The following is a 13,207-nucleotide window of genomic DNA, read 5'->3' as shown; positions in this document are numbered from 1 at the left end:
CCAGTGAAGAATCTAAAGTGCAGAATCATTTTCAAGGACACCATCGTTGCATTGTGAATGTTTGTGCTTCAAACTGCCCACCATGCAGCCTTGCAGTGTCGGCCAGAACATTATAAAAACACACAACGTGAACCAAAACGGTCTGTTTTACTGGAGTTTTAATTAGCAAAATATTCAATAATTTATGTTTCATCAATAATTCCTGAGAGATTTATTATTGAGTGAGCGTTTTTGAGAAATGTGGTGTTTTACAGAGGGAGAGAAAGGGTGTGGCAGGACAACAGCACTGGGTGGGAACGGTTACTTATAAAATCAGCAGCAGCTGTCAGAAGAATCCGACCAGTTGATTGATGAGGAGGGGATGCCTCACATCAAGGTGAAAAGTCTTTGTGGTGATCATCAAGGTTGTATTATGACCTGTAAGTTCATTTTGAGATGAGTTGATCCTTCCCAAATTCAAATACCAAATGCATGTCTAGATCATGTCAAAAGACTTGACATCGCTGATAGAAAATTATTTTTCTCAATCATTTCAGTTCTCCATGTCCTTTGTGTCATGCTCACTTCACTCGTTTGCCTTTCCTTCTTCCACTCCTTATGGCACCCTGTGAAACCTTCCAACCTGCGAGCTGCACTTTGTCTGCCTGGAACACAAAACAACAGCAAAAACAGACACAATTACAGCCTCATATCCTGGGCACTGATGTGGAGGGTCTGATGAAATATCCTGTACCCATTAATTTTCCCCAGGGGGTGTAGGAGACTGGAAGCACTGGACCAGCCACTGATTAAATGCTCATAATAGAGGCCATTCATCTCCCCTTGAAACTTGAATGTTTCAACATGCAACACCACCCAGTGCTACGCTCCCCCACCGCTCTCTGTATAAATGTTGATATTCTGTATCATAAAGACAGAAAAAGCTGATAATATTTCATTTTGATATCTTTTTAAAATGGGCATGATCTCTTAGTGAGCTTCCACGATTTGATCAGTGACTTTATTGTCACCACTGTGACAAAACTGAGCCACAATAATCATCATAAACAGTCATGCATGAGGTCGTATAGAACAAGAAGAAAATTCATACTAATAACTGTTTAATATCCTGATTTTCTTATCTTTAGCTGCCTTGGCATTAAAAAGATGACCGTCTGATCAGATATTTTGTCTTAAACTCATTTTCACACATTACTCATTACTATCTCTCAATCTGCCAATTAAGAGAATCCTTCACAGCTTCTTTTTCTGGCCTGGATGAACAATTAGATAACACTAACAACACTTCTTTCATTGTAATCCCCCTGGAAACACATAATGTAATGCCATCACCAGAAACATGCACTATACAACCAAAATTGATCAGCCGTGATAGACACACACTGTTGGTACAGTATAGACTACTCAGGCCCAAGGTATAATCATCATAAATTAACACGGCCTAATTACATTTCACCTGCCAAGCTCCATATGGTCCCCAATTTTGAACAAAATAATTAGGTGACTGCATCCCAATTAAACAATTATCCAATGAAACCTCTGTAAAACAATTACCTGATCATATCCATGCAATGATATGACAATGCTTAGCAGTGTAATGTTCAGGCTAATGCTCAAGCATTACTTCACAAGGAAGTGGTCAAATCTGGCATTATACAATTGATAAATAAATAATAATAATAATAATAATAATAATAACTGTGTGCATTCTGTAGTATTTCTTGCACATTTTGCTTTGTATTTTTACAGATTTACAACTGGTTCATGTCCCTTGAAATACTGCCTTCATATTTAGAAAATGACATCATTGTAGGCGGAGATGTTCGAAGCATTGATGTTTATGCTAGAGGACAGGAGAGGGGGGTGGGGGGGTGGGGGGTGTAGAAGGGTAGTAAAGTGGGCACCTGCTGGGTTGTGATGAAGCAAAATCCTCAGGGATCAAAAATGAGATCATCCGAAGAGGAGACGGTGACAAGCTTCTTAACTGGAACAATAGTGACCCCTACTGAGCAGTCTGGCCTTTACTGTTACACCACAGCTTCAATGTACCGTATGTGCTGTATGATGAGAGGGACTTACCTGTTTGCCATCTCTGCTGTCTGCTTTTTGCTTAGTAGTGACCAGACTGTAGGAATATGGCTGATTTAGAACAAGAGAAGGCTTCTTATCTGTGAATGAGCAGAAACACAAGAATAAAAAAAAACATTGTCAGCACCACTCTCCATTGAAATGTCATAAGTTACAATGTTAGCACTCAGCACTGGGGAAAAAAACAATCATATAAATGGGTGTCCATCGATCTGAGACTATTCTTTTAATTTTATGCAACATTGCTCCACTATTATGTCTTTAACCCTTGTACCAGTGACAAGGTTGGGGCATCAGTGTGGGGCAATAGGCCGTAGATCCCTGAGGCCCAGTGGTGATCAGTACAGCCCGGCAGATGGAGGGAAGTCTGCTTGAAGTGGTAGACAGTAAACCCCCCACAGAAAGCGTGGAAGGAGGGAGAGGGCGTTGTTTTACAGATGAGTGACTGCAGCAAGGTTAAGGGAACCAATCTCTGACAGTTCACTTCCTCCTCAGTGTCCTTCTCCTAGCAGCCAAGACCCCCCACCTTGGGTACACGTACCTGCATCCTACACCCTGCAGGGGACAGCAGCACCTCTGACATACAATTATGTCTGGCCAAAACAAACACAAATTATTCATCCTCAGCCCATTTGCTGGCAATGACATAAATGGCTTTTTTTCAATTAGAATATTGCTAATGACCATGTTCAATGTTTGTAGGGGCTCTAAATGTCAGCTAGGCAAATGGTTGCACACATTTGAGTATCTGTGAGGAGTGCTGTAGACTGTACGGCTGTATATATGTAGTACTAGTTTGTTTATTTGCATATACTAAAAATATCCCCCCAAAAATCACCTGATTTGATAGCTGCTCCAGGCTCTGTGACAGCTAAGAGACTACAGGAAGCTCTATGGGTTTCCAGGTCCTGTTTCCACCAGCTGCCCATTTTGTAATGATCTGAGGCGCTCTGGACACAGGCTTCATCCATCTTTGATTGTGCTTTGAGGGAGCTTTCATGGTTAGTGTCACAAGGAGCAGAGCTGGTCTGTGTGTTGCAAGATGCCCTGGAGGCAGGGATCGGAAGCTGCATGGAGCTGCACACAGGGGTGAGGAGGGAGCTTCCTGGCTCACTCATCCCTGCTGAGGCCCCTGAGCTACAGTCTGTACTCTCTTCTATCTGAAGGCTCTGGTGAAGGTCAGACAGTAGATCCTGAGTGGTTTCAAACAGGGCACAGGAAGTTAGGCTCTCAAATTGGTCCACTACATCGTGGAATCCTTGAGTGAAGCATCCCCCTGCTTCCTCTAGCTGACGATGCTCACATGCTTCCTGGACACATACAGTGAAAATTATTAGACATTAAGAGCCCTGTTTGGAAAACAGGTACTATAACAATCAACCTAAAGTATGTACTGTTTAGGTAAAGCGAGATATTGTCTACCTGATGAAGTTCCTTTTCCAGGAAACGGTCAGGTGTGGCTGCCCCACTAAAGCTTAAACTCTGAGGAGGGATGCAATCTGATTGGTCGTCTTGGTTGAGTGACACTCCAGAGCTCCATAGAGTGCTGACATTTGGGAGACCATGAACATTTTCTTCAGACACACCTTTACAGCAGGCCATTTTCTCTGCAGATATAAGTTCATGCAGTGGTGTAAACATTCAGTAGACCAAAATATATCCTGAGATATCTGTGTCACTCAAGCTGAATGTACCTGTGTACCGTATTCAGGTGAGAGGAAATTGTGACTTTCCACCTGGGGCTCAAAGACGGAAGGTACTGGAGGTAGTGTGAATGGTGTGTAATGAAAATGCAACTCAACACTTACCCTCTCCTGAGAGCATCAGCTCAACCAGACTGTCTTTGTTCAAGTTGCTGAGGGAATTAAGGTCTGTGGTGCCATCTAGTGTCACTGTTGGCTCAGGGCAATCTATCAAGACATCCGATGATGAAGGGGCTCTGCTCTCTTCTTCTTCTCCTTCTTCTTCCTCTTCCTCCTCCCTGCTTTGGTTCTCTCCATCAGTGAGGAGAGACGAGATCCTCTGCAGAGTCAAGGTACTCTGATACACGTAAGGACGGTCCTGTCTCAACAGAGGCAATGAGGAGGCCGAGGTGAAGGAGGAGACGGACTCAGAGCTCAGATCCTCTACAAGTGGGGACTCGGAGGAAGAAATGTACTCTGGTGTCTCAGATTGCTGCTGAGACAAGAACACATGTAAAGGTTAGGAATTGTTTTTTTAATAAAATCACATATTGTATAAATCATCCATTAGCAGGGACACTGAATCTATATACATTATCAATGACAGGTTGTTCCTCTTCTGGTTCATCTGCTTGTGCTGTGTACTCTGTTCCACCAGCCATGTCTACCGGGGATGGGCTGGGCGTGAGACGACGCAGAGCCTGGGTTGACAGAAACATCTCTCTACTTTTTAATTTTCTCTCTGTGCGCTCTGGCCACACTACCTCACTGGAATAAAGAGAGACATAGAGAAATTATTTGCTGGGATCTCTAGGGCAACACATTTTAATGCATTTTAACATTCTTCAACTCTTTTATCCCCATGCAATCTTCTACAAATTCAGTACCTTATCTTGGGATGTAGTTCTCTCACTTCCATCACGGCCTTTCTGACTAGTTTGACAAGTTCCTCTGAGGACACTGAGTTCACTTTCTGAGCCTGATACAGTTTGGCGGATAGCGGACAGGGTGGCCTCCCTCCTGAACAGTCTGTTGAAATAAATTCTCATTGTGAAATATAATGCACTTTGTTCTGTCCTTATGTCATTTAATATTCTCTGCCTTACCTTTCTCTATAAGTAGCAACTGTGAGCCTGCAGTCTCAATCCTACCATTGTCTCCTTCACCCTGATAAAAATGTTAAACAAAAAAAGTCTTTTCTAAGCTGTGCATCTCTGGTATATACAGTATGTTTTGCTGTGTGTGTGTGTTACAAGAGATTCACCCACATTATATCCTTCAGGAATGTACTTTAAAGCCTCTGCAAACAGACCAAATCCTTCACACGCCTGGAGGAAGTGCACGACCATGTCATCACTTTCTGTGTGGCTTCTCTTCAGCAGAGCCCAGGCATCAGAGACATAACTGTCAGCAACATGCAAAAAAGCCAGTTAATCAAATTTAACTTAATAATATTAGGTAATCAAACACATAGTATGAGTAGGAAGCCATTAAGCGTGCCAGAATCTACCTGTTTTGAAGTAGCACATCTGCACAGAGCTTGGCATCCTCGGCACTCTCCATTGCAGGCGTGGTCCAGTTGAGGTACCTTAACGCCAACTGAGGCTGCTTCCTCGCCAGCAGGCAGTGGATGATGCAACGATGCTGCCAGGAGAGCCAGGGGACAGCAGCCCTGGGGCTCAGCAGCAGCTCCATGGAGGCCTAGGTAGGGTGTAACATAACATACAATAACTTCATACGGTTATTTTGAATGGCATTTAAGATGTTGTCTCCTAACATACATAAATATGAGAAGAAATGTAAAGTACATGCACAAAAAGACAGGAAATCTGCTAATTTCTTATTATCCATGAAAGCAGTATACCAAGCAAGAGAGAGAATGAGCTGTCAAGAAAAAAAAATTATTACGTTAATCATATTCACTACTCGAGTGGCCCATTAGTGTCACCTGCAGACTATTATAGCTGCTTCAACAGGGACACTAATGTGATCAACAGGATGGTTAACTGGTCCTTGAAGCTCACTATTTCACAGTCAGTGTGCACATGTTCTTCATCAATGTAAGTTTTATAATTGGTATAATTTTATAATTGTCTGATGCCTAATAGCTGTTTTGCCTCTTGGCTGTCTTATACCTTGACGTGTCCATGATCAAGCATCCACAGGGCCCTAATTTGTTGGGAAAAGCTGGAAGGAATTGTGAAGGCATGACAGAAAGCTTGTAGGAGGTCATCTTTGCACTGCAGGAAATTCGCCATGTCCAGAATGAAATACATGAGCTGTGACATATGTAGATTAAGGATTATTTAATCTGTATCAAATATACTGTATATCTAGGATAAATCAGAATAGGAGACAAAAGGACATACAGTTTGCTGTACACAGAAAGCTTTGTACAAGCTGTACTTAAATGGATACAATTGCCTGGACTGACATGTGGTCGATATGAGGCACCAGCACAAGCTTCAGCAGGGCCTGCAGATTAGGAGGAGGGTAGAACTGATCTGTGCAGTCCTCAGAAGTCCAAAAACAGCCATGCTGTTTGTTCAGCTGAGTCACCATACCCTGGATGAAAGAGCTCCATCTTTCCACTCCTACCTCCTCCCATCTGGTCAAATGTAAAAAATAAAATTAAAAAAGGACATTCAGAGAGGAAATAAAGAGAGACTTAGAGAAATTGGAAGAATGACTTACCCAAGTGTCTCAAGACAAGCTTTTCGATGGCTGTGATCCATTTCCTTCCACATCTGAGAGATGCGTTTCACCTCGTGAGCCTCTGACAGCAAAAGCAGAGAACAGACAAACATTTAGAGGCGTGATAACAGTTCATCATGCCAATATAATGGTGTGAGATGATATCTGTACCAGGGTATTTGGGCAAGAGCCCCATGATGCCCCACCACTGAACCAGCCGTCCCAGCCAGATGTGTTGCCTCAGAGCCCTGTGCGCTCGATTCCAACAGCCACGTCTGACTTCTGAGGAGCCGTATGTATCCCTGCACACCACACACGGGACCCCCACACCTAAATGACAGAGATATACAAGTTCTAGTTAGGATTACAACTGCAAACCATCATGTTGTTCTAGGTGTATGCTGTGTGTGTTCTCAAGTGTGTTACCGTGCCAGAGGTGGGCTGAACTGAGATGTCTCCTCGCCCACTGGGCCAGGGTGAGCAGGTTCCCCAGTCTCTGGAGCAGCATGTGCACCCTGGTGAAAGAACTTTTATCCAGAAACATCCACAGTCCCTGACAGCGACTGAAGCCTGCGTGAATAAACAATACACAAGAGATACTAATATCCCACTTGTGCACTTGAAATTACAGTATATTTCCCATTTCAATTGATGTCACTGATTAAGTGAGATGCACTTACATAGGGTTAATAACTCTTTTTTGGCAAACTCTGACGTCCTCTGTACCCAGCAGCTGAAAGTCGGAAGGATTTCCTCTCCGCTGATGTCACCTTATTGGAGATTAAATGTCGAATCAAACAACGTACCTTTGAGTATTTAAGTTTTTACAGAATACAAATGTTCCTGATCTACCTTCAGCTGTAAGCTTCCGTAGCCAGCGGATGATGGCTCTGATGTTGTTGCTGGCCAACGCCTCGGACCACTGGCTTTCCAGCATGATGCTTGAGCCTCTATCCTCAGGTCACGGGGTCAACACCAAGACAAGCTCATATGTGTGAACCGGGTTCCATTACTGAAAAAAAATACATATAGTACAATACAAGACTATTTCCTATTTCCACATTTATACTGTACGTATACTATACATGTATACTAACATGACACCTTCACACAGTGTATACTAAAGGTGTTTCAACCATAGCTAATGTAATGATCTTAGGGTATTTCAATGAGTAGTTAAATAACTTGTGCACTTAAGCCTGGAAAACCATTCTCAGTCATGTTTCCTTAATTAGATCAATAGATCATGCAAGAACAGACTAACGCATGATGGTGGTAGTAATTATTTTGAGGCGCCTCCATACAAAGGAATCAAAAGATTTGTTGTCTTCTCAATACTTACTTGAGACAGTGGTCTAGTTGTCAAGTAGCTCAGTTAAACTTCACTCTTGGTCCATGCTGCATGTTCTGTCTCTCCCGTGGATTTACTGGCTGGACCCAGCGGCTACAGTAACGTTCTCTTCTTACACAAGCTACTTTGGTACATGTTAATCCACTAATCTCATTCTCAGTTAACATTTCATTGGCTGATTTGCAGCGCGGCGAGTATTTCTATGCGTGTGTGTTTGTGTGTGTTTGCGAGAGGAAACAGAATAGGTGTGATCAGCAGGGGTGAGATGATAGCAGAAGGTGCAGAGGTTGAGAAGGAACTATTTAAATCATTGAAGGCAGAAAACTGTTGCTGAGCTTGAATCTTTCATATATGTGGCACTTTTGGTCAGAACAGGTTTTGTCATCAGTTGGCAAAAGACAAAAACACATGCTGTAACAACACTGACTGGGACATAGCCAAAACCACCAAAGTCTGGAAGGTTTCCACCAGTAGTAGTGTTTTTCTTCTATATTTGTTTCAGTGAGTATTTACCTTTAGTTTGCCCTTCATGACTTAGACTTTAGATTGTAATCATAAAAAGCACTAAAAGGCAGCATGTTTGCTTGAATATAAGTTCATTTTATGTATTTATGTATCAAAAAAAAAGTCTTAATCAAACTGTGTACAATAATAATAATGTCGTAGATAATATAACATCACTTTTCAGAAAGTATACCATGATATGTAGGCTTTTTGATTGCTTTTACTTTTGACTCAATGAAAAACACACACGCGCACAAACACACACATAGACACAATGGCCATCAGCCATTACTTTCACAGCACTGGGACAGGTCAGATTTGCGTAGGTGGCAGAAGGTGGGTCCAAATCCCTCGTGGGGCCCAGGGCTGATTAATGGTTAAAGGGGATTAGAAGAAGGGTCAGGACTTGGCTACGAGTCTTACACTGATGCCGCTGCGGCTGCCTTCATACTATCTGTGTCACTACGACTACTCGCCTTTCTTAAGGACTAAATCTGAGGATGTCAGCAAGAAAACAAAGGGAAAATGGCAGGAGAGTGAGATCAAACTTGCCAGGTAAATGCTGACCAGGTTAAGGTAGGTTCAGTGGACTTGTACTTTCACTGGGTCAGCTTTTTCTTTTACTCTGTCTAAGCAGATATGCTAGACACTGCATTTTAAAGGAAGTTACTGTGTTTTTTCTACACCAAATTATAGATCTGATCTTGCTGATCTTTTCTCAATTTGTCTCAGATGTAGATTTTTTCCTGCTCTTGTAGAACAGCTGATGACACTTCATTGCATTTTGTCCTGATAGTGTTTTCCATTGCAAGACACTGTTCAGCAAGTAATGTGAGGATGTGTTCTTTTTTATATATTCTCAGGGTTGTAGTCTCACAGAGTTGCCAGCACCAACAGTGTAACCATAATGCAGTGTCCACAAAATATCAATCACAACTACCTGGCTAAGCTGCTTATAAGAGGACATTCAGAGAACTGCACAACCAATCCCCCTCCTCTTGGTCCCCCACACCCCCTGCATAGCCTGTTCCTCTCCCCTGCTTTACCTGTATCCCACCCTTAATCCCCCACTGGACTTAAAGGAAAAACACAGAGAAGAGATATAGGATGGCGGTCTTGAGAGTGAAGTTCACCAAGACCAAGAGGGACAAGCTGGCCCAGGTACTATGGATCCTCAACTGGATCTCAGTGGTGACAGGGGCCATCCTGTTCAGCCTGGGGCTCTTCCTCAAGGTGGAGATCAACAAGCGAGAAGAGCTGATGGCCGAGAGGGACATCCAGTACGTGCCCAACATGCTGATAGCTGTGGGCCTCATCGCCTGTGCCATCAACTTCCTGGGGGGCAAGATCTGCTACGACTGCGTGGACACCACCAAGTTCTTGCGTTGGAAGTTGATCATGCTGCCCTACATTATATTCACCTTCTTTTTCACCTTCTGCGTGCTGGTGGGAGCTCTGATGTGTTACACCATGCGCGGGGAGCTAGATGAGTCACTGAACCTGGGGCTTACAGAGGCCATGAGGTTCTATAAGGACACGGACACACCGGGACGATGCTTCCTGAAGCGTACTGTGGACATGTTGCAGATAGAGTTCCAGTGCTGTGGCAACAACGGTTATAAAGACTGGTTTCAAATACAGTGGATCAGCAGCCGCTACCTAGATATGTCCCAAAAAGATGTGATGGAGTAAGTACAAAGTGCAGAATAAAAACACTGACGTCTTATCTAATACACACAAGACGGCCCTGAAACTCCTTCTTTTTCTCTCCTTCTCTAGCCGATTGAGGAGTAACGTGGAGGGGAAGTACCTGATGGACGGTGTCCCCTTCAGCTGCTGTAACATCAACTCCCCGCGGCCCTGCATCCAGCGGCAGATAACCAACAACTCCGCTCACTTCAACTATGAACACCAGACGGAAGAGCTGAACCTGTGGATGAAAGGGTGTCGCCAGGCGCTGCTGGAGTACTACACCCACATCGTGCAGTCCATTGGCCTCACAGTCCTCATCACCTGGCTGTTTGAGGTCAGGAAATACAAGTTGTTAACAGAAGGTCCCCAATATTGAAGTTGAAGTTGAGAGTTTATATTATCTTTGGTCAAATTACTTCAACAGTTAAAGAAATATAGGCTACTGTGATTTTTTTACTGACAATACTGGAGGACATGATCAGTGTCACCTGTCTTTGTATTAACATGGCTATTACACGTTCACTTCGCATGCTTGCAGTACTAATCCTTGAGTAAATCTCTACTGTCATATTATCTCTGGGTCATCCATGCAGCACTTGGAGCAGACGCTCCTGTAGTCTTACCTGTACTCCTTAACTTTGTGTTATTTTCCCAAATATATCTGTCAAAAAAGATGCACATACTGTTTGTCACAAACATTATAAAATACAGATACAAAAATACACCACATCATATGGAGGAATAATATTACTCAACTTATTTGACCTTTTGTAATATGGTTTGCATTCATGTCTTTGCGTGATCCTGTCACTGATATGAGTCTGTGTGTCTTGTTTTAGCTGTCGGTGTTGACGGGGGTTCGTTATCTCCAGACCTCCTTGGAAAACGTGCTGAGACAGGGCGACCCCAACTCTGAGTCTGATGGCTGGCTGCTGGAGAACAGCTTCATGGAAACTGCCCGCACCAACCTGAACATCATCAAGAGCCTCGGCAAGAACAACCAGATAGACACGGCCAACAATGGAGACCCTAACATTAACGTTCCTTCCACTTCCAAAGCGCACTACGGGCCAGACAACGTGCCACCCAAGCAAATACCTGTAGCCAGCTGACCCTTCTCAGGCCTCTGTGAACAACAACACTAAAAGGCCAGAAAGGGTTTTCAGTGTTAACCCAGGCTACTTTATGAAAGTTGTTGGACATTACATTCATGGATTTTTATCTGTATGAGTTTGGTCAAGAGCTAAAACTGAGAAAAAGCTTCAGAGGAGTTAGTTTGTGTGTGAGGAAAATGAAATATTTTGTTGCAATTCTGTGAATGACGGGGTACATCTTTTCTGAAGCGCAGATAATGCCTTTTAACAACCACAAGTTACATAACATAAATCATAAATCACCATAAATATACATTTTCTGGACATCTGCGCACATCTGTACTGTAATGTACTATTTACGATTGTTATCTTGTTGCCTGTTACAGTGTATCATGTTGCAACAGGTGTCCAAAACAGTGTCATACACCTGTTGGTTTAAAACATTGGAGTCAAAATGAACTTGAAATGTAGCTTAAAATATATTATTGCTTGATGAAGACAAATTAGTGATGTGGGTCTGAAGTTGAAGCACCCATACTTTGCTTTTGGACTGATTTAGCCTCAACGCATGATAGGAAATGCAGTCAAAACAAATTAAAATTATTCCATCAAGAGTTCGTAGAAAATATAAATCACATTTCACGCATCAAGGCACGTAGAGATTTGGCTTCAAGTTAAATAGGCCTTATAAAGCCTGCAAGGACATTAGTTTTTTTGCAACATTTTTGTAACATTTTTTTGGTCATTTCTGTGTATTCTTTGCTTGATTTAAATCAACAGCAAATGTGAAATTTACCAAAAAATACAGCTTCAAATACCTGAGCAAATATAGGTTTTGCTGAGAGTAGAAAACAATGTGATAAATACTCTATGCTCATGCTTTCACATTAGTTAAAAGCACTCGCATAGACAGAAATCCATGAGTAACAGATAGATCTTCTAGAAGCCATCACAACAATAAAATAAATCTAATGTGCCTCAGCAATGCCACCATGGTCTACTGATCTAATGAAAACACCTCAGTCATCTTTGCTGGAATGAGCTACCAAAAGCGTGACAATAAAACTTATGGGCTGGTTATGGCTGGGTTTTATTGTTTGTCATTATTTTGGGAGGTTTACAGACCGGCACACTGCAAACTAGGCTATTATGGTTGTTTTAATGTAATTCGTTTTAATGACAAAGCCTTCAAAATGTCGGCTTGTGGCAAGTCAAAGGAACTGTCTGCTCTCTCTGCCTTTATTTTCAGAAATTATAGAGCACATGGCAACTGAGATGGAGTATTATGGCTTCAGCAGGTGGAAAAAATGTCACTTGGATAAGTTGGATACTTGGAAGTTTCTGAATTAAAGCTTGTTTTAAGTTAATTAAGCTGCAGTTCTGTCTTTTGCATTTTAATGTGTTATGTGTGTTATAAATGTGCAATTTATTGTACGCTTCTGGAAGAACAGAATTCTGCCTATTTGTCCCTCATCTGGGGATCTCACATGACTGACAAAACAATATTAACCGGTAAGCTAGCATGCCCATCAGTACAATCAAATCATTGCTGCTTGCTGTAATCATTTCTGCTTTTCACATTGGCCATTTAGAGATCCTTTTATGATGTGCTTCTGATGTAAGTGATGGAGAACAAAATCCATAGTCCTCTTTCTCTCTGACAATATATTCCAAAGTTTAGCTGCAGCTAATAAGAGGCCTCAGCAGTGTGAGTTATACTATTAAAGCTGATATCTTCCAAAGTTCGCCTGTTTTTAAGTACAAAATCTCTTCTTTATATTTCCAGTTTTTTTGTTGTTGTTGTTTTTAGGGTTTTTTTGCTGAGCTACAGTGGAGGGATAGTAACAAAGAGTGAATTTGTACTAAAAAGACTAACTTTGGAAGATGCTCACTTGTTCTGATTAACTCATTTTAACCTTAGGAAGGGATCTTTTAATGGTCGGTATGAAGAGAAGGAATGATTTCAGCAAGCAAAACCGGTTTCAAGATACATGAGCACCTGCATATTGGTTTAAAACAGACATAAACAATTGTGAACCTATCCTTTAATGACAAAAAATGGATCATCATTTGTTTATTCTTTAGGTGGGCGAAACAAGAGG

General features: G+C 42.2%; 2 protein-coding genes across 2 annotated transcripts; one reads left to right on the top strand and one right to left on the bottom strand.

Annotated features, from left to right (window-relative positions):
- Positions 1 to 192: 192 nt before the first annotated feature.
- On the bottom strand, positions 193 to 6,972 carry LOC121881098. Its single transcript, XM_042388737.1, has 16 exons — positions 6,891 to 6,972; positions 6,636 to 6,794; positions 6,465 to 6,546; positions 6,189 to 6,378; positions 5,906 to 6,049; positions 5,281 to 5,471; positions 5,039 to 5,174; positions 4,877 to 4,937; positions 4,658 to 4,799; positions 4,364 to 4,538; positions 3,897 to 4,263; positions 3,511 to 3,695; positions 2,927 to 3,398; positions 2,080 to 2,168; positions 565 to 644; positions 193 to 417 (listed from the first exon to the last, which is right to left on the bottom strand). Exons 1-16 carry the CDS (start codon positions 6,970 to 6,972, stop codon positions 411 to 413), a joined length of 2,562 nt encoding a protein of 853 aa, XP_042244671.1. The 3' UTR covers positions 193 to 410.
- Positions 6,973 to 9,395: 2,423 nt separating this feature from the next.
- On the top strand, positions 9,396 to 12,249 carry prph2la (peripherin 2-like a). Its single transcript, XM_042388878.1, has 3 exons — positions 9,396 to 10,007; positions 10,099 to 10,345; positions 10,851 to 12,249. The coding sequence occupies exons 1-3, from the start codon at positions 9,427 to 9,429 to the stop codon at positions 11,121 to 11,123; spliced, it is 1,101 nt and encodes a 366-aa protein (XP_042244812.1). The 5' UTR covers positions 9,396 to 9,426; the 3' UTR covers positions 11,124 to 12,249.
- Positions 12,250 to 13,207: the final 958 nt, after the last annotated feature.

The sequence above is a fragment of the Thunnus maccoyii genome, chromosome 16 (assembly GCF_910596095.1).
Source record: "Thunnus maccoyii chromosome 16, fThuMac1.1, whole genome shotgun sequence".
Lineage (NCBI taxonomy): Eukaryota > Metazoa > Chordata > Actinopteri > Scombriformes > Scombridae > Thunnus > Thunnus maccoyii.
The sequence above is the reverse complement of the archived record's forward strand: the minus strand, read 5'-3'. Positions and strand labels throughout refer to the sequence as shown.